Source organism: Chrysemys picta, chromosome 2 (genome assembly GCF_011386835.1).
Source record: "Chrysemys picta bellii isolate R12L10 chromosome 2, ASM1138683v2, whole genome shotgun sequence".
In the NCBI taxonomy this organism is placed as follows: domain Eukaryota; kingdom Metazoa; phylum Chordata; order Testudines; family Emydidae; genus Chrysemys; species Chrysemys picta.
In genome coordinates this window covers 247,031,121-247,053,254 of record NC_088792.1, presented here as the reverse complement: position 1 = coordinate 247,053,254, position 22,134 = coordinate 247,031,121, and the positions used below count along the sequence as shown (strand labels likewise).

At 45.5% G+C, this 22,134-nt stretch overlaps 1 protein-coding gene across 1 annotated transcript; it reads right to left on the bottom strand.

Moving 5' to 3' along the window:
- Positions 1-10,958: 10,958 nt before the first annotated feature.
- On the bottom strand, positions 10,959-13,495 carry LOC135981765 (uncharacterized). The gene is made up of 2 exons (XM_065585902.1): positions 12,523-13,495; positions 10,959-11,528 (listed from the first exon to the last, which is right to left on the bottom strand). Exons 1-2 carry the CDS (start codon positions 13,097-13,099, stop codon positions 11,053-11,055), a joined length of 1,053 nt encoding a protein of 350 aa, XP_065441974.1. The 5' UTR covers positions 13,100-13,495; the 3' UTR covers positions 10,959-11,052.
- Positions 13,496-22,134: the final 8,639 nt, after the last annotated feature.

Here is a 22,134-nt window from a genome sequence, read left to right as displayed (position 1 = left end):
GATTGGGCCAAAAGAAACCTGATGAGATTCAAACAAGGACAAGTGCAGAGTCCTGCACTTAGGACGGAAGAATCCCATGCATTGCTACAGACTAGAGATCGAATGGCTAAGCAGCAGTTCTGCAGAAAAGAACCTAGGGATTACAGTGGACGAAAAGCTGGATATGAGTCGACAGTGTGCCCTTGTTGCCAAGAAGGCTAACGGCATTTTGGGCTGTATAAGTAGGGGCATTGCCAGCAGATCGAGGGACATGATCATTCCCCTCTATTCGACATTGGTGAGGCCTGATTTGGAGTACTGTGTCCAGTTTTGGGACCCACACTACAAAAAGGATGTGGAAAAATTGGAAAGAGTCCAGTGGAGGGCAACAAAAATGATTAGGGGGCTGGAACACATGACTTATGAGGAGAGGCTGAGGGAACTGGGATTGTTTAGTCTGCAGAAGAGAAGAATGAGGGGGGATTTGATAGCTGTTTTCAACTACCTGAAAGGGGGTTCCAAAGAGGATGGATCTAGACTGTTCTCAGTGGTACCAGGTGACAGAACAAGGAGTAATGGTCTCAAGTTGCAGTGCGGGAGGTCTAGGTTGGATATTAGGAAAAACTTTTTCACTAGGAGGGTGGTGAAGCACTGGAATGGGTTACCTAGGGAGGTGGTGGAATCTCCTTCCTTAGAGGTTTTTAAGGCCGGGCTGGACAAAGCCCTGGCTGGGATGATTTAGTTGGGGTTGGCCCTGCTTTGAGCAGGGGGTTGGACTAGATGACCTCCTGAGGTCCCTTCCAACCCTGATATTCTATGATTCTATGACTCCAGCTGGAGCTGGAACACCTACACTGCAATTTTATAGCCCTGAGCCTCGTGAGCCCAAGTCAGTTGACCTGGGCCAACCACAGATGTTGTAATATAGCGCAGACATTTTTGTTTGTCAGCCTCTGGCTACTCTCCTCTCTGCTGAACTAATAAATCTTCCACCCCTCTCTGTCTCCACTAAAGTGCTTTTACTGATCCTACTCAGGGCCTCCCTCACAGGCGCCTGACCCTGCTCTCTGTTGGTTCTTGTACCTGCCAAAGAGTCCTGCTGTCTCTGCAGTCCCTCCCTCTAGATTGAATTCCGAGCTCTGTGTAGTCTTTTTGTAGCCCTTTTACAACTGAGATGATTAATTATCCTTAAGTTGCCATAACACCAACAGCTGGGGGCTGTCTGGTAGGTCACAGGCAAGAGTGAGTTTGCCTAGCCTTAAAGGACTATTCAGCCTGTGACATACTATCTTTACTGTCTTCTGAGCCTAGGGTCAGTTGAGAGCTGTTCTAACTTGCTCCTGGCCACCAATAGCCCCAATACTAGCAGCTGAGGATTTCTGTGGCACGCTAACCCTCTGTCCACTCACCCTGTTCTGATAAAGGGCTGTGAGAGGGTAGTTCCCACACTAGGAGAATTCTCTCACCTGAGTAGGTAAGGTGGCTTTGTGGCTCCGTCTTGTCAGCTGAGGGGCACAAACAGGTCAGAAAGTGACTTACGATCTAGTTAGAGAGGGACATCTTCCGATGTCTTTCAGAAGGTCCCTAATTTTATAACCACTTACCTACAAGTTAAACTTCCTTTTTAGGACACAAAAATAGAGAATTTGGGATGTGAGGGAAGGAGAAATAAGGACAATGATGTTTATACTATGTCAGTACATTCATAGAGAGGGGAGATAAACTTATGGTTATGACTTCCAATTGGAGATACCAGTTCCATTCCTGGCTCTTACCTAGATTTCCTTTGTGACTTCATGTTAATAACTGAAGCCTGACTTTTCAATAACAAGCATGTGCAAAATGTAGACACTAATGCACACCTAATTGTATACCATTAATTCAGTTGTGCACACAAACCAAGGAATGGTGCATTAGATGGACATTGCAACTGGTCATTTTCATGTTCAAATAGACAACTTGTATGCACAATCACAGTAACTGCATACAAATTAAGTGCAGAACTGCTCTGATTTTCATGCATATGAGCCTAACTTTGAAAATCATGCCTCTTATATCTTTGTTCCTCAATTTTTTTATCTGGGAAAATGGGATAAAAACATTCATCTACCTCAGTGGTGGTGGTTAAATTCATTCATGTTCATAAAATGTTTTTAGATCTTTGGACATAAGTATAAATTATGCTGAGTGTAGAGACATATGTAGTTAGTAAAAATGCAATATTTTGTGCTAAGTATGTTTTATGGTGCTTTCTAAAGGACTGGGCAAATGGATTGTCCCATAAAGGGTTTGCCAAGGCAGTAAAAAGATCAAAGACATTTTTCACATTGCATCTCAAAAGCATCTAAACCCCTGAAATTTAAGGAGTTGTAATTTGACCTCCTGGCCTTGGGAAAACTTGTTACACTAACTAATTGTCTTGCTTTACACTTTGAAAAGGTGACAACTCTACAGAAGTTGAGCTAGGATGAGGAAAAGGAGTGTGTGTGTGTGTGTGTGTGTGTGTGTGTGTGTGAGAGAGAGAGAGAGAGAGAGAGAGAGAGAGAGAGAAGACAGTAAACAGATTCTGTGAGAAGCCAAAGGCAAGGAACCATAGAATAGACTATAAATAGCCTATAATTTAGGCCTCACAACAGAGAGAGGAAGAGGGCTTTCCAGTATAAAAAGGGGAAGGGAGATGGTGTAGGTGACAATGCAAAATGATGTACAAAATGAAAATAGGACAAGAGAGACAGACAGGTAGGTCTCTGGAAGCAGAGGAGATGGACATCTTGGAGTTTAGAGAAAACAAGCCACGTATATGGCATACAAATCTTATATGATGGAGAGACATTATATAGAGCTTTAAACAGCACTTATTGGGGAGGGCCTGCATATCTTGCTCATGTGTTATACAGCCATGCCAATAAAACTCTCATCTCACATCACACCATCACTTAGTCTCTGACCCTGAGACTGTTATATGGAATATTTTTGCATGCAGCAAAATATAAAACCATCTCTGTAGCTACAAAAAATTCCGAAGATTATGTTTAGGTTGATAGGCCTTGGGGGCTAACTGGTTTTTGACTAGCATATAATAACAAAGGGGAGGCCCTTTGCACCAGGATCACTGCCTCAGCAACTAAAAGACCTATTTCCCTACCAGGAAGCAGAAGGAAGGTGAAAGCAGAGGTTAAGGGGTAGGGAAGTCCATTTACACCAGGCTTTCTGCCTCATCACCCAGCAGGAGCAGGGACATAGAAGGGAGGAGAGAACTGTATATGGATCGCATGTTGCAAAGGACACCATTTCTATTAGACCATCAGCAAGTGAACATCTCAAGCTTTGTAGATGCTGAGTGTCTACTGCAAGGTGCTGAGCACCCTCAATTCCTATTGGCTTCAGTGGGAGATGAAGGCACTCAGCACTTCTCAACAGACAGTTGAGTAAAATAAGTAAAATAATAGCAGTCAGTAAAATAAGTCTCTTTGATTGTAGATTTTTTGAGAGCAAGCATAGTGTTTTCTTCTTTCTCTTTAAATATCCTCTTCGTGCTCAACAAATAATATACAATAACAGCACTATTAATATCTCATGACACTTCTTAAACTCTTTGGGAAAAAATTAAATGTCTCATGCAATCTACTTTACTCATTTCACTGAAAGCTTTGCATTGCTTTTTGAGCTGTGGATCCAATCCAGGACATAAACCACCTATAGAATATATGAGATCCCCTAAGTCATAAATAGGATTGTTAATTAAAAAAATAAAATAAATATATTTCTTTGTCCTGGAAGGAGGACCACACAGGCTTAAACCAAGTGAAAACAGCTGTGTACAGTCTCTGGTACTTGCTTTGACAGCTCACTTATGTTTGGTCAGCATGTGCTGTAATATTATAAGCAGCCTATTTATAGATCACTTATTTAAATGTGTTGATCTGTCTGAAAATGTCAGTAGCTGTTATACCTATTTCTTATTTATTGGTTCATTTGACCATCACACAATATTTGTTCAAAACCTCAAAATTATTGAACATTAAATAGGAAAGAACATGCATTTTTGTTTTTCCTCTGTGTTCTTATTTGTATGCCATTGTCCAGAATATTCTTGCAGTTTACAGATATTTCATATCATTGTTGGAGTCCAAACTCTGGAAATGACCTAAGAGAGCTGAATGTGTTTAAGTTCCACTTAAGTGTTGCCTAGGCTTTCTGATCTCTCTTTGCATCAGGGTGAATTTTACTCAACGTTCTTTTCCAAGGCGGCGTTCCACTATGCTTTGTCTGTAATTCTGATGCTATCTGATAAACTGAGTCCCCAAAATGCAGCTCCGGTGCTGAATATTCCCACAGCTTTGGATGCATTTTTCGTTTGAACCCATCTTTCATCAGAATACCTAATGTGCTTCATTAATAATATGCATTACGAAATGCAATTTTCAAGTGTCTTATATCTTGGACATGAATCATATTGCTGTGGCTGTCCAAGGAAAAGGCTGCTAGGGACTGTGGATAGTTTGAATCTGTAGATTACCTCTTTCATGTGTCACTCCAATCCCAGAATCTTGTTGCTTTTAAACAGGCTGAGCAGGGCAGAGGTGTAGACTTGCATCTGATCATCTTTTAGGTGCTTGAATCCAGTTAGTGGAAAATTAATGGGTGTAGATATGGATATTTCACTGTCCTAACTTAAACAAAGATGGAGACAGAAATTTTAAGGATAAGAGTTATGCAAACTGATATAATCACTTCATTGTTTAATATTTTATAGATTAGAAGGTGCATGCTCAGAGAAATGTCATGTGAAGATAAGGGAATGTGTATAGATATGTTGAGAATTAGCTAGAGTGTTTCTTCTTTAATTGATAGACTAGCGTAACATGAAGATGAAATAATGAAGGTATCCTAGCAACCATATTTTCATAACAGCCACGGCCTGTAATATTGCAATGAATGTCAGCCACATTTTATTAATTCAAGAGGGTGAGTGCAGATAAGTTTAATTAATAAAACTTAATGGCAAATTTCAAATGCAGAATTTTGATCAGTTACACTGTTGTAAACAGCATTGCTTGCTTTCTTGTTGTTTTTTTTTTAAAGAAAATGTACTTAATTTAAATTCATTTCTTAGAGTTGTCACATCCTGGGTATTAGTGGAGGATTCTTACATTGGTATTGCTTATTATTTTCTAATCTAATAAAAATTTTGGCTGAGAATCTCCACTTAGCTAAAGCTCCTTTGTGCCACCTAAGTGTCTGAAGATGGCCAGTGGAGAATGCTCCATTCAAGAGAACTCTCCACTGAAAGGTGGCTCTGCATCTCTTGTATCTGCTGACCCTCCCGCATCACCATAGGTGGAAGGAAGGGGCTTTCTGGGGGAGGGGCATGGGAAAAGCAGGGAGGGATGGGGATATTGTGCAACTGAGCCCTGCTACACCCACTCCTATAGTGGCATAAGGTCCCTGAGGGACTTTTGCCAGAATCTTAAATTAAGGCTACCACTGTGCCAAAATACATTTACATTTTTAAAAAAAATAATAATATAGGATCTTAAACTTATACAAACATAGAAAATAGCATAATAAACAAAACCATTGGGACAGATCCTCAGGTCGATGTAATTCAATGGAGCTCCATGAAATTTATGCTGCTTCAGTGGTTCTCTACCAATTTATACCAGCTGAGGATCTGACCTATTATGTTTGTTAATTTGTAGCTACAAAGGATGTAATGCTTTCTTAGTCATTTTTAACTTTGGAGATGATTTCAGGACTTCATATGCTAAGGAATGATTATGATTTATATTTCAAATCAATCCACAATGTCAGTAGTTCAACATCAATAGTTCAATGAGACTTTATGGGCATGACAAGCTTTACAAACTGTCAGGTTTAAAAAGACCGGTCTCTCAGGCCTCTCTGAGTATGTCAACACCACGGCTGGGAGCAAGTCTGCCAGCCCGGGTAGACAGACTTGCACGAGTGGGGCTTGAACCAGCATGCTAAAAGTAGCAGTACAGACGTTGTATCTCAGGCTGCAGTTTGGGGTCTCAGGCCTAGGAGGATGGGTGGGCTTGAGAGCTTGAACTCCAGGCTGGGTTGCAACATCCATACTGCTATTTTTAGCATGCTAAGTAGGGTGACCAGACGTCCCGATTTTATCAGGACTGTCCTGATATTTCCCATTGGCTCCCTCCCCGAATCCCTGCCTCTTCCCCAGGCTCACCATTCCTCCTCCCTCCCCAAGCGCTGGAGGGAGGCCCGGGAGACGCAGGGGAAGCGCAGGGCCAGGGTGAGTGAGAGTCTGGCCTGGCCCCAGTGCAGGCAGGTCTCAGTCGGGCGGTAGGGAGAGTAGGGGGGCGGCCTGCGGGGCCAGGCTGTGGCTGTTCTCCCCCTTTGGGCAGCGGGACTCGGGAGCAGCCGCTGCTGCAGCTCCCACTGCCACGAGGGAAGGAAGCAGCCGATGGCCAAGCTCGGCGGCTGCGGCTCTGGCGCCCGGGCCTGAACCCCCCGAGCCCGGGCCTGCTGCGGGGACCCAGCAGCGTGCACGCTGCGCCCAGCCCCTGGCCAGTCGCGTCTGGGCTGCTGCCCAGCTGGTGCAATCCCGCGGCAGCCCCGGGGCGGAGGCATCGGCAACCCAGGCCCGTTCGTTCCCCTGCGGGACCCAAGCGGGACGAGGGGGCTGGGGCCTGCTGCCCCCACTCCAGGGCCGCCGCGGGATAGCACCAGCTGGGCAGCAGCCCAGACGCGACTGGCTGGGGCTGGGCGCAGCGTGCGCACTGCTGGGTCCCCGCAGCAGGCCCGGGTTCGGGCCCGGGCACCAGAGCCGCAGCTGCCGAGCTTGGCCATCGGCTGCTCCTGAGTCCTGCTGCCCGGGGCGGAGAACAGCCGCTGCCTGGCCCCGCGGGCTGCCCCCCTACTCTCCCTACCGCCCGACTGAGTCCTGCCTGCTCGGGGCCAGGCCGGACTCTCACTCACCCCAGCTCCGCGCTTCCCCTGCATCTCCCAGGCCTCCCTCCAGCGCTTGTGGGGGAAGGGTGTTTTTTTTTTTTTGCCACCATGCCCCCGCGTCCCGATATTTGACTTGGGTGATCTGGTCACCCTAATGCTAAGGTGAGTGGAACTAATGTGTTTGTCTACCTATGCTGGGAGTTTTGACCCAGCTACAGTTTAGACATAACCTGGGTAGTTTTTTACCTACATCTTATCGGGTAAAGTTACATATTGATTGTGTTTGGGGCTTGATCCTTTGGGTCTATTTGTCATTTTAGACAGTTACCAAACTGGTGGTGGGTTTTTACATAGTGTGATGATATGCAAATACCTCTCATATTTTGTACATTTCAGGTAAAAGTGTCTCTGTGTAGCGGGGTGAGCACCCGCTCCGGCCCTGGAGGGGTTGGAAAAGCCCTGCAGAGGCTTGGGGCTGGGCAAGGGAGTAAAACCCTGGCTGATTGGGGAAGTGGCTGCAGCTGGGGCCACGCCCCAAACCAAGCAACTGGGCCTGATAAGAAGGCCAGGGAAGCCAGAGGGAAGAGTTTCTCTCTGACTGGAGAGGCAGGTAGGCTGACTGGCTGGCTTGGGAACTCACCCAGGGGACCTAGAGGGAGGCAGGGCTGGGGAAAGGCCTTAGGAGCTGGGAAATCCTAGGCCAGCAACTCCCCAGGCTACAGGGCCTAGTTCTAGGCCTCCTAGGTATTGGGCTTGCAGTGGGGCAGCCGGAGGGTGGGTAAAGGCAGCTAATCCAAACCCCTTTTGCCTGTGATGATTGGCTGATAGACTGCAGTCTGCCCTAGGGCGTGGGGGCTAAACAGAGACTAGCAGTAGCCATGACTGAGGTGACGTGGGGATGAGGTGGCGGTGGTTCCCTTGGGGAGGGGAGACCCAATGAGACTGTGGGGTTCTGCAGAGGGCAGCACCCAAAATAAGGGCACCGGGGTCCTGGGAGGGACATGGGGGGGGCCAACGGCAAGTGGATCACCGGCCTGCAGAGGGCGATCCTGGTTGAAGAGCTAATTCTCGAGGATGACCAGCAGGAGGCGCCGCAGGGGTGAGACTGCGCTTTGCTACAGTCTGTCTCCTCCTATCCTTTGTCATGTGAGTTTCACTTTTCTCTGGGTTTGAATTGTGCTTTGTGCCTCTTTTTTCCACCTCACGTTCATGGTCACTGACTCTGTATTGGCTGAGTCTGCCTCAGCTTTGCACATCTCACTGTAGTGCAGTAGTCTGCTAGCGTGATAGTTCTGTGGCAGTCTAGTTTGTTGTTTTGGGGTTCTTCTTCTGCCTGAAACATTACAAACCAGCAGTGTGTGTGAGTGCAGGAAGCCTTTATACCACGCTTTAAAACTGGGGTCTAAAAACTTGCGGCAGATCTTCAGCTAGAAAAAAATAAAGGCCATTATGATATGGTTAGATCCGATGCTTGGTGTTTGTTTCTGGGCTGACAGTATTTTTTGCATGAAATGTTGGGTTTGACATGATACCATTTCTGTAAAAGCATAACTTTCCATGTGTGTGTTTGCATTCTACTAGTCTGAAAGTGGTCTTGGTCAGACTACCTGCAGCATTAGCAAAATGAAATAAACTGCATTCTATTTTCAGAGACCATTCAGTAAATGCTGTAAATAGAGTGAATGAGCAAGATTGGTTTACTGCTTGATGTTTTGTGGTCTCTATGGCCTTGTCTACACTACGAGAGTAGTTCGATTTTACTTGCATCGAATTTTTGTAATCGATATTGCAAAGTCGAACGTGTGTGTCCACACTAAGGACAGTAATTCGACTTTGTGCGTCCACACTAACGGTGATAGCGTCGACATTCGAAGCGGTGCACTGTGGTCAGCTATCCCACAGTTCCCGCAGTCCCCTCTGCCCATTGGAATTCTGGGTGTAGCCGGCAATGCCTTCTGGGTAACAAAATGAGTCGAGGGTGCTTTTGGGAAACTGTCGTCATCCGTCCATCACTCCCGCCCTCCCTCCCTGAAAGCGCCGGCGGGAAAACAGTTCGCGCGCTTTTCCAGTCATTGACAGCGCGGACGCCACTGTACTCCGAGCATGGAGCCCGCTGCGACCATCGCTGCAGTTGTGGCCGCTCTCAACGTTTCGCAGCTTATCATAAAGGTTTCCCTGAGGCAGATGCAGAAAAGTCAGGCGAGGAGGCTACGGCACCGCGGTGATGTCCTGAAGTCTGAGAGTAGCACAGACCTGTCAGAAAGCAGGCGACCCAGCGCCGAGGACATCACAGTGGCAATGGGTCATGTTGATGCCGTGGAACGGCGATTCTGGGCACGGGAGACAAGCACTGAGTGGTGGGACCGCATAGTGCTGCAGGTCTGGGATGAATCCCAGTGGCTGCGAAACTTTCGCATGCGGAAGGGAACTTTCCTGGAACTTTGTGAGTTGCTGTCCCCTGCCCTGAAGCGCAGTGACACCCGGTTGCGAGCTGCACTGAGTGTACAGAAGCGAGTGGCCATAGCCCTGTGGAAGCTTGCAACGCCAGACAGCTACCGGTCAGTCGCGAACCAGTTTGGGGTGGGCAAATCTACCGTGGGGGTTGTTGTGATGCAAGTAGCGAAGGCAATCGTTGATGTACTGCTGCCAAAGGTAGTGACCCTGGGAAACGTGGAGGCGATCATAGATGGCTTCGCAGCGATGGGATTCCCAAACTGCGGTGGGGCCATAGATGGAACTCACATCCCTATCCTGGCACCGGACCACCAGGCCACCCAGTACATTAACCGAAAGGGATACTTTTCCATGGTGCTGCAAGCACTGGTGGACCACAGGGGACGTTTTACCAACATCTACGTGGGATGGCCGGGCAAGGTTCATGACGCTCGTGTTTTCAGGAACTCTGGTCTGTTTAGACGGCTGCAACAAGGTATTTACTTCCCGGACCACAAAATAACTGTTGGGGATGTGGAGATGCCTATAGTCATCCTCGGGGACCCAGCCTACCCGCTAATGCCCTGGCTCATGAAGCCCTATACTGGCGCCCTGGACACTGAAAAAGAACTCTTCAACTACCGGCTGAGCAAGTGCAGAATGGTGGTGGAGTGTGCTTTTGGCCGTCTCAAGGGGAGATGGAGAAGCTTACTGACTCGCTGTGATCTCAGCGAAACCAATATCCCCATTGTTATAGCAGCTTGCTGTGTGCTCCACAATCTCTGTGAGAGCAAGGGGGAGACCTTTATGGCGGGGTGGGAGGTTGAGGAAAATAGCCTGGCTGGTGATTACTCACAGCCAGACAGCCGGGCGATTAGAAGAGACCAGCGGGAAGCGCTGTGCATCCGGGAGGCTTTGAAAGCAAAGTTCCTGAGTGAGCAGGGTAACCTGTGATTTTATAGTTTGTGTACTGAGAAGCTAAACCTGCCCCCGTTTCTTTACCCAGGTAATGTTGACTATCCTATCCAGTTACATACCCCCTTCACCCCCCCTCCAACACACGTGTCGAAATAAAAATAGTTCTACTTTGTTAAAGCACACCGTTTTCTTTAATACTGTTTTAGCGGGAATTTTTTAAAACTGGGACGCAGACTGTGGTGCGGGGCGGGTCTAGTGTTGTGATGCGAATGCAGCTTCTAAACTCAAGGATTGACAGGCTCCGCTGCGGTGGGATGCTTGTTTCAACGGAGCCTGTCACCCCTCCTGATCGGGACTGTGTGTATGGGAGGTCTATTTGACTTTGTGGCAGGGGGAGGACGGTTACAGATCCCATGCTGTGTGGCTCTGTGATCCTGTCTAAGGACCGGCGCTTAAGATCTGTAACTGCCCTCCCCCGCCACAAAGTCACAGAGCAACCCACCCCCCCCCAACATTACATCAAAACAACCTCCCAGACTAACCGGGGCAACTAGTCACTGCATCACTGCACTGTGTATGTGCCCTGCTGCTGTGCCTGCCCCCGACTATGTACCCTGCCAAAGGAGACTGTCCTGTCCAATTTCCAACCCCCTTTCCCCTCCTCCTCCAAAAGAACATGATTGAAACAGTAGTTAACAGAAACGAATTTTTTATTATCAACTACACATGGCATTGGGAGGTGAAACTTGGACGTGGGCTTGTGTCAGGCAGGAAGGAAAGAACTTTTCAAATTTTGGGAAATGAGAGCCTTCTGCTACTAGAGCTCTCTGCAGGGGTGGAGTGAGAGTTAGCAGGGACTCTGCCGCCTCTCCTTCTTTGCACTTTGGGTGAGGTGGGTATGGGACTTGGTGGCGGGGGAGGGCGGTTAGAGATGGACTGCAGCGGGGCTCTGTCCTCCTGCCTCCGTTCCTGCAGAACATCCACAAGGCGCCGGAGCGTGTCCGTTTGCTCCCTCAGTAGTCCAAGCAGCGTTTGAGTCGCCTGCTGGTCTTCCTGCCGCCACCTCTCCTCCCGATCCATGTTGGCTTGGTGCATTCGGGTCAAGTTCTCCCGCCACTGGGTCTGCTGTGCTGCCTGGGCTTGGGAAGAGGCCATAAGCTCAGAGAACATGTCCTCCCGTGTCCTCTTCTTCCTACGCCTAATCCGCGCTAGCCTCTGGGAGTGTGATTCCAGGCTAGGTTGTGAGACAGTCGCAGACGGGGCTGTGGAAATGGGAAAAAGGGAGTGAATTCCTCTGAAAGATAAATGTAGTTGTGAACAAAGAACATAGTCTTTCTCTGTGAACAAGACCATGCACAGCACCTTTCACATGCGCACTCAGCACAAGGTCGAATTCTCGGCCTTCGCATTCTGTGCCTGGGGTCTTGAACAGCACATTTGAGAAGCGAGGCAGCACAACGGAATTTCTGTTGCAGGCAGACATGGTAAGCCGTACACTTGTGGCAGTTTAAAACTTTTATATTACCACTGGCCTCATTTCACATTTAAATCAATGTCAGTCCCTGCTGCCAGCAATCCGGCAAGCGGGAACTCTGCCCCTGTCCCACCCCCTCGCGGCTGTCCCCGGGAATGATCCCTTTCGGCTGCCCCTCTCCCGCCTCCACCGCGTGGCTGCAAACCAGCGGTGACAGTTCTGTAAAGGAACGGGAAAGCAGTCCCAACACTAACATTCCCCTACCTAATTAAAAGCAGGTCACCATGGCCGACATCACCCTGATGAGGATCTCCGAGAGCGACAAAGAGAGAATGCTCCGGGAAAGCCTCCAAAGACCAGGGCCGTATGCCGCCCTGCTGTGCAGAGCAATGATCCCCGAGTACCTGATAATCTCGTGGCGCGGCAACGTGTCGTACTTCGGAGGACCCAATAAGGCCGCTCTCCCCAAGAACCTCATGCAACGGCTTTCAAGTTACCTCCAGGAGAGCTTCATCGAGATGTCCCAGGAGGATTACTGCTCTATCCCCGCACATATAGACCGCATTTTACTGTAGCTGCAGTAGCAGGGAATACACAGTAGAGCGGCTTGTGCAGGACAATCACTGAAAACCGGACATTGCTAGATTTCTTTTCAAAACTTGCACTGCCCCTTACTAAACCGTTAAGCGCCTAGGGCACACTAATCATGAACAACCCATTCTTTTAATTGTTAATATTCCTGTTTTGTTAAAAATAAATGTTTAGATGTTTACAACACTTACTGGCTGATCCTTCACCAGATTCTGTGTCCGGGGTAATGGCTGGGGACGCTTCGTAGGGGATCTCTGTAAGGGTGATGAAGAGATCCTGGCTGTCGGGGAAATCAGCGTTGTGAGAGCTGCCAACTGCCTCGCCCTCCTCATCTCCTTCCTCATCTTCCCCGTCCCCTAACATGTCTGAGGAACCGGCCGTGGACAGTATCCCATCCTCAGAGTCCACGGTCACTGGTGGGGTAGTGGTGGCGGCAGCACCGAGGATGGAATGCAGTGCCTCGTAGAAACGGGATGTCTGGGGATGGGATCCGGAGCGTCCGTTTGCCTCTTTGGTCTTCTGGTAGCCTTGTCTCAGCTCCTTGATTTTCACGCGGCACTGCGTTGCATCCCGGCTGTATCCTCTCTCTGCCATGTCTTTAGAGATCTTCTCGTAGATCTTTGCATTCCTTCTTTTGGATCGCAGCTCGGAAAGCACGGACTCATCGCCCCACACAGCGATGAGATCCAAGACTTCACGATCAGTCCATGCTGGGGCTCTCTTTCTATTCCCAGACTGCATGGCCATCACTGCTGGAGAGCTCTGCATCGTTGCCAGTGCTGCTGTGCTCGCCACGATGTCCAGACAGGAAATGAGATTCAAACTGGCCAGACAGGAAAAGGAATTCAAATTCAAATTTTCCCGGGGCTTTTCCTGTGTGGCTGGTCAGAGCATCCGAGCTCGCACTGCTGTCCAGAGCGTCAACAGAGTGGTGCACTGTGGGATAGCTCCCGGAGCTATTAGCGTCGATTTCCATCCACACCTAGCCTAATTCGACATGGCCATGTCGAATTTAGCGCTACTCCCCTCGTCGGGGAGGAGTACAGAAGTCGAATTAAAGAGACCTCTATGTCGAACTAAATAGCATCGCAGTGTGGACGGGTGCAGGGTTAATTCGATTTAACGGCGCTAACTTCGACATAAACGCCTAGTGTAGACCAGGCCTAAGTAGCATTTACAAGCAAGCAAACAAAGCACTTAGTACAAGAAAATAGTAATCTTATACTTACAAATTGCTATACTGGAATATAATGGAAAAATTTGGGGGATCAACACATAATTACTGCAACATTTTTCATATTAATCCAATGAATGTGAGAAACATAAGATCAATATAAACTCTATGCAATGTCCACGTCACTAGAATAGGTTCAGACATTGAAAGTTTGTCATATTGAGGTGTATGGAAAAAACATTACATGGATTAATAGCATAGATCTGGTAAAATAATTTATGGAAATGTTGATCCCAATAAATATAACATTGTTTTTTGTTCCTGAATTATCCTTCAGCAGGGCATAGTTTTTATGAATTTGCTATTTTTTTTAAATAAAAACTTTGTACAAACAAAATTTAGCCTCTGGATTTGCAAGCTCGCCAGTGTGGCTGAAATTCATCCGTGATACAGAGGATGATCAGGCAAGGTCTCCTGCACCATTTAAACACTGCATAGGGGCTGAGCAGGGCTCAACTGGCAGAATGGCCACACAAGAGTGTCTGCACAGTTGGAGAACAACTCAATACAATTAAATATCATGAACTAAATTAAAATAAAAAGCACCTCAGAAATGCAACAACTAAGATTTTTAACAAGGGTTTTCTTTTAAATGATTTACAAACATGATGCTGGACTTTGAGTGGAAAGTCCCCTGAATATCTGAATGAGGAAGTTAAGGATTATCATTAAAGGTGATGATACATATATACTGAATTATGATAATGAAATATAAAGATGAATCCTTAATGGTAAAAATAAGGGGTTTGTTACATTCATAATTTATAATTCTGGATAGTGAATGAGTTTGAATGAGGTAACTCTTGAGCTTGGCTTAATTTTTGCCTGGCATGAGTCAGGTTGTCTTGCCAGTTTTTCTCTTACTCAGACTTGTTTCGTAATGCTTACACTGACAGGACAAGGGTGACATTTTGTTATTGTATTGGAAGATTTAGACTTTAATTAGTCACAAGTATATATTTGCACTAGTTTTCACGGTGTCTCCAGAAATATTCTTGAAAACAAGGGTATTCACAAATAAGCAAATAAAAAAAGGATTTGGAATACCAGCTGGGAGGGTGAAATCCCTCCATATGGAGAGGGCCAAGGGAGTATTTCACTGAAGCCTATGCAGTAAAGTCCTAATTAGGACTTATTTGGAAACTTTCGGTGGCATGCAAGTGGTATATGTTAGAACTGGTCAGAAAATGACATTTTAAAATGGGTAAAAATGCCTTAAAACAACCATTTTTTTTTTTATTTTCAGACCCCCAAAAAAATCAAAATATGTCAAGGAGAGCAGACACTTTCCATGGGCTGTCAACTAAACAAAATGTTGACAGAAAATTGGTTGACCTTGTGCATAGGACTTGGGCTGACCCTTTGCATGGGGTGGATGTGGGAGAAGGGGGTAGGAGGGAGGAACACCCAAGTTGAATAGAAAGGCTTCATTCTTCAGAAAGTTTGTGAATCCTTCTAATCTACATTAGTCAAGTTCTGTTAAGGATTGCTAAAATGAGTGTTAGAATGATGTGTGCAAAGCAAAGGACATTTCTGACCAAGATATTTTTAAAACGCTAATTAGAAAATTGAAAACAAACAGTTGCTAAAATTAAAATTTTTCTTACCAACTTTCAGTGAAAGGGAGCAGTACAACATCTGATTACTCTAAGTAATTATGGTGATTTTCAGAGCACTCTTAAAGTCAAGACACCTCTTCCTAAATTTTACTTCCATTAGTCTCATTTTCCCCCACAAAAAATGGACATCTGAAACCTTCTCAGCTTATTGTACTTAACAAAATTTTCCTTGTGACAATCTTCCTTAATTTTCCTTTTAAATTTCATTTTGCCTGACTTGTACATTATCATAAGTGCCTATGAAATCTCACATTGATTTAGGTAACTACACCATGAATTTTGAGTTAGCGGTTAATCCAAAGAGTGCTCTCCTCGTGTAGTGTTTACAGTCTTCCTATATATTTTTGGACAGATATCTAAACCTTCCAGCTTTTGCTTTGTGTCAGGGAGGGAGGGGTTCAGGTCTGGTCCTGGCAGCACCACCTAGCAGTGGTACTCTGGGTTATGTCACTTGGTGGCAAGAGTCAATGGTCAGGGGTAGGGAAACTGGGCCCTTCCAGCTCCACTGGGTTCTAACGCAGGGCCCAAAGAAGCAGTCGCTTCTGGAGTTCTCTGTCTGTAGTCCAAGGGTCTTCCTCTCGTATTCGTGGCTTTGTTGCTACTCTCTGCAATTGAAAGGCCTGTGGTAGCTTGGCATTGAGGGCTGGGCCCAGCCATGTGGGGTCTCAATGGCTTTTCATCAGGAGCCTGCAGCACACAACTGCTCTCCTCCTCTATCTTCCCAGACTGAGCTAAACTGCTCCCTTTTGAGCTCTGCCTCTACTTTGAGCATGGCCAGCAGGTGCAGCTGGGCGGGGCTTTCTGGGCCCAGAGATGCTCCTCAACCCTTACTTCACCAGTGTGGGGTTTGTACAGCCCATCACAAACCCTCACCCTCAGTCTAGAACGCAGTGGTGGGTCTTTTTCCTGCTTGCTTCCTCCCTCCCAAGGGGGGGAGGGTTGAAATAAAATCAACATTTGTGAAACCTCTAGCAGAACATCTCAGGATTGATATTTAGATAGTTGAGCATGGCTCCTTTTACTTTGGCATAGTCTAGTACAGTGGTTCTCAAACTTTTGTACTGGTGACCCCTTTCATATAGCAAGCCTCTGAGATTCCCCCCATGTAAATTAAACACTTTTTTATATAGTAACACCATTATAAATGCTAATACTTCCTTGGGGTACAAACTCTGGTAGGCTGCTTATGCAGGGCTGGTCAGGTATGGAGCTATCAGCGTGGTCCAGAGTTCTGGTGGCTAACATGCCATAGAGGCCATCTGTTTGAAGGTGACCAGGAAGGCTCCAGGACTTCTCTGGGACCCATTTTCATGAGCCAGATGGGCAGCCCAGTGGGGAGGGCATATCCTAATGGGTCAGGGCATTGTGATGTTGGATGCCCCCTAGAGTTGTTGTGCTGGATCAGGTGTCCTTGTTGTCCCTGGTGGCACCAGCTTCTGAATTAGCTGCTGTTGCTTTTGGGCTACTTGCTGTTGATGCTGGGCCACCATCTGAGGTATCTGCCCTGCTGTTGCTGGATTGCCTGATGTTGCTGGTTCTCCAGCATTCATTTCAGCAGCTTTTCTGTATCCATAGCCTCTATAGGGTTGTTCTGTCAGCAGTCTTGTGGTCTTTAACAGGCCTCTGGCAGTTCCCGCTTTCTTCATCACAGGTCAGGGTGGGGTGGAGTTCAGGTCTGGTTCCAGCAGCACTGCCTGATGGTGATACTGAGTTATGTTGCCCAATGGTTAGTCAATGGCTGGGGGCAGGGAAACTTGGGCACTCGCTGCTCCACCTGGTTCCAACCTAGGGCCCAATGAAGCAGTAATTAAAAAATGTGCAGCCTAGGGATCAGGCACCCCCATGCCTGCACCTTGGACCACATCCTACCCTGGCTTCTGTTCCTCTGTTGGTATCACTGATTCACCTGAGTCCCGTCTGGAGTTCTCTCTGTCCGTGCTCCAAAGGGTCTTCCTCTCACAGTTGTAGCTCATCATTGCTGCTGTCTGTGATTGAGAGGCCTGTGGTGGCTTGGCATTGGGGTCTGGGCCCTAACACTTGGGACCTCGGCAGCTTCTCATCAGGAGCCTGCCTCACATAACTGCTCTCCTCCTCTGTCTGCCCAGACTGAGCTAAACTGAGCTTACTTCACCACTGTGGGGTTTGTACACCCCATCACACTTAGCCAAGCTATATTAGGTCACTAAGTCGTCTCTCATAAACAAATCTGTCCTGCTGGTTTCCATCTCTTACCAGAAATGTGTACTTATTGTAGTGTTGTTAAGAAAGTCCCTGGAACTGAATAGTTCAGGTATGTGTTACCAGAGTCACAAAGATAGTCTATCATATCTCTTCTCAGTGAGGTGCATGCAGTCTCTGAGGGCCATTTTTGTTGCCATCATCCTGGCAAATCTACAGGAATGTAGTCTCCTTGCAGATTGAGCAGCACCTGGATCAACGTCTACCTAAGTGTTGAATCTGATATTCAGTTTGTCCACCATTATTGATCTTATCACACTTTCAAAGCTTTTGGCATCCACTTGATCACTGGCCAAGTAGCGGCATTCATTGCTAAACATGCTTTGTAAGTCATTAGTATTCCATCTTAATATATCTGTATCAGGAAAGCAGCCAAAAATCAAACTGATGAAGATGGTTGATGGAGTTGGCTTTGAATGTCCTCATTTCTGATCTTGTCCTGCCACCTGATAGCTGATGAAGACAATGAGAATTGAAAACAGCAACTATTTTGCTACCATAGTAAATGCAAACTTAATCTCAAATTTGCTGCGCAATATCTTCCTCCACATTTCTTTCAGCATCCTTTTTCACTAGGTTACTACTACCTATAGCTTATTTCTGTCTCTGCTAACTTTTCTCTGGGGATAATATCCTGGGGCCATTTGAAGTCAATGGCCAAGATCCCATTAATTTAAATGGAGTCAGGATTTCATGGCAGATGTATTAGTGATTATTATTAAAGCCAACATTTTTCCACAATACCAAACAGTAAGATAACACACCTATGGGTTGACCTTGTGGCCAGTTCGCTTTCCGGCCTGCGTGTCACCCCACTTCCAGGGCAGCACAGTAGTGATCATGAGGATCACAGAGGGGGCTTAATAGTCAAGACGGAGCAGGTCCGGGGGGAGGCTTAATAGTCATCCCCCAGAGGGGACCAGGGAGAGTGGTGGGCAGGGCCTCCCTCAGCGGAGGAGGATCTGGCCACCCTCTTTCCTCTTCCCTCCTCAGGGCTCTGGGTTGACCTGGTGACCATGTGCCTGGCCAACAGGTCACCAGGTCAACCCACCACCTGCATCCTACAGGTTGACCCGCTGACCCATGTGTCTAGTCAGCGGTCCACCAGATCACCCCACAGTGTACAATGGAGTGACCTGGTGGCTGGTTTGCTTTCTGGCCCGTGTGTCACCCCACTCCACAGACAGCACAGTAGTTATTGTGAGGATCACAGAGTGGGCTTAATAGTTGAGACGGAGCATCTAGTCACCTATGGTTCTTCCCTCAGCTCTGGTCCTGTGCTCACTGAAATTTGGATTGGAAAACTGGATGCAGGTAACAAAGTACTTTTTGCTCTCTATCTTACTCAATGATTTGTTGTTTTAACTTTTCCATGACAGCTCTTTCCCAGATTTTTCTTATACTCTGCAGAAATGGAGGGTGACTTTTCTTTTCCAGTAACTATCCAAGAGAATCCATATAGCTCCTTTCTAACACTGAGTAGATGCAACATTAACTCCTTATGGAAGCTACCAACTGAATTGCTGAATGGCAATAGTAAAATTACTAGGGGAATGAATGTATTTTTAAACTTCTCCTACTTTCAATTAAAGAGTAAGCAAGAGGAAATGTAAGCAATGAATTGTGTATAACTGTTTTTTTAAAATTCTGACCAGTTGCATTTGGGTCAGTTCACTTTGAACCATTTTCTCACTTTTGCACCATGTTTTGGTCTTTCTTGGCAGAGTAGCTTCTTTTAAAGTAGAGGTAGAACCAGTGGCTCCAATTATTGTTTAACTTATGATCAGCACCCAGATGCATAGTGATGGGCTAATGTGTATATTATATGTATGAACATGTATATGCATAAACATTATAACAATAAGGGAAGCGGGACTTCTCTTTCAAAATGATTGTTCCAGTTAGGAGACGAACTCCACAGGGTCCCTTAACCTTTGAAAGCTGCTACTGCAGGTAGTGAGAATACAGTGCTAAATCCTGCTTCAGTATCTAACATTTCTGATACCTTAATCTATTAATGTGATTAGTTATTTTATTTATAAATAAATGCAACATACTCTATTCAAAATTCAATCACATAAGAACTAAGTAATACTTATGCTTGATACTTATAAGGTTTTCTTTCATGGCTGTCATACTGCTTCTCCTAAATAATTGTTAATGTTAGACTAACTGACAATGTTTTTCAAGGGCTGAGAAGTCTATCTTTTAATTTAAAATATTGTATACTACATTTTTTATTTTGTTTTGTAAAATGAAGAGAGGGTTAACTCTTAAACAATGTTAATGGAATAATAAGAATTTTGAGCAGTTTATAGCACACTTTATCTGTAGATCACAAAGTGCTGTACAAAGATAGGGAATCAGAAGTTAGAGAGAAGATCATGCATTCCATGTTCTTACCAAAGCAGGATGGTTCTCTGCTGTTTTGTCCAATCTGTTTTTAAAGGTTCCAAACAATTTTGGAGTCTATGAATCTGGAACTGTTTTTGTTATAGTAGCACCCAACTATGTTTGGAACCCCATTGCTCAAGGCACTGTACAAATATATAGGGTGAAATCCTGGGCATTGGAGTTTTGTCATTAATTTCAATGGGGTCAGGATTTCACTCACAGTGAGAGTCCCTGCCCTAAAAAGCTTTCTCTCTAAATAGAGAAGAGAGGGGCTGGGAAGCAAATTAGAGGCACAGACTGGTGAAGTGAAGTGACTTGTTCAAAGTTACGCAGCTGCTCAGTGGTAGGGAACAAAACTTTTGGACTCCTCACTTCTTGCCTAGTGACCTATCCAATAATGGATCACACTGTCTAGCAGTCCCCTAGAAGTACTCTTCTACAGCCTATTGGAGTATAACTGAGGACATGTAGGGTCATCATGGTAATACAACACAGCTCTGTCAGCAGCACACCTAGTTTCATGAGGATTTATCTCCTCATGTGCGATAGGATTGGTAGAAGTCAAGCAGTTTCAGTTCTTTAACTATTTTACACCAACACTTTAATTATCTCATGATTATACCAGCATTTAACCTTCCAGTGGGATACTGTTATTGGCAAGAGATGGCAAAAATGCTTGTATGTTGTATCTGCTTGCCACATCCTTTGTCTGATTTTCTCTGTCTGGATTGTAAGCTCTTTGGGGCAGGGATTATGTCTGCTATTTGTTCTGTGGGGCACCTACCATGTGGACACGTGAAATATAATTATGACATGCAGTACTGACATCCTAATATTCAGCTGTTAAAGAGCCTCCCTTTGTAAAGTGTCAAACACGAGGCCTTGAAATTAATTTTTATTTTGTACTCCATGTAACCTGACACACTTCAGCTAGCAGACAGCAAAAGATGCTGGGGAGTCTCTAGGCAGAGTCTCCCTAGGCAGTGAAGCCCAAGTCAGGTTGTCATTACTCTAGTGATTATGAGTTTACTGGGGTGAATCTGTACCATTTCTTTAATTACATTAATTATTCAGGGTTGCACCTTTCTCCCCCTCCCTCCATAGTATGTAGGTAACCTTACACGTGTTTCTAGATGGTGGTTACCATTTCACCTTCATACATTCTTTAAAAAAATTATTAACAAAGATGCATTCTTGTGCTGAGAGCTAAAAAGCAGAAGCATAGCTGAAAATGGCTGATCATTTTACAAATGGGAGGATTCATCTGGCAGCTGGGAAATCTAATTTTCCCCCAATTGTCTATACTCTGAAATTATATAAAAGTCTCTACTACATTTGGACTTGGTTTCTAAATAGTGCTTTTTTTTTTTCTTCAGTGCCCACTGGTCCTATAAGAACCATTGTATTCCTGACCTGGGAATAAACCTGTCAGTAAATAAATATGTAGCCATTCTATATAAATCTTCTGTATATTTAAGGCATTCTAACAAACACTTAAACATGGTACTGCCTTGTGTCCTTTTTCAGTAGCTTAGGGTATTGTAAAAGTCAGCATGTATGTATGCACACACTAGGAATAACCATATTAGTAAGTGTAATCACGTGTTTGTTTTTTGTTTTTGTTTGTTTACTGAAGTACAGTGTATGGCAGAAGTGGGACCAACTGTAGATAGTAAACTCAAAAGTATCTAGGGGATTTGAATACCCAATTGCTCCTAACATTAATACAGCTTTGAAAATATCAGTGACTGTGTCCAAACTCTCATCTCCTGGCAGAACAAAGTTAATTATGTCCGAATGAAAGGGGAAAATGAAATCTCCTAAAATGAGGGCAACCCTGGAAGAGTTACTTAGACACAGATTTTTGGTGTTAGTGGAAGATAAGAGGATCACAGCTGAAGTTAATGTTTTCTTTTGTTCCCGTGTGAGATATTGAATATAGCAGTACAGCAATTTGCATTACACCTAAATTCTGTATCAGTATTTCTTATGCTTGCTTTAATGTAAATATTACATTATGAACTTAAACTAATATTTTATGCTGCAGTTGCCCTAACAGGTTTGGATTAGATTCCTTCTAGACCACTAGAAATTGCTCTGTAAGACTCTGGACAGTTTAGGTCTTTCCAGAAACACTTCCATCTTTTCTAGCTCTGGGCACTTTTGCTTTGTTATGAATTCATGAAACCTCAGAATTGTTACCAACCCACAACAAGATAATGATATGATGTGGGCATCGCAGTTTCTTCATTTACTGTTAGCACTTTGCAATTGAGTTCCCTTGGCCATTTTGCTGAGAATTCTTGGCTTCCTGCTGC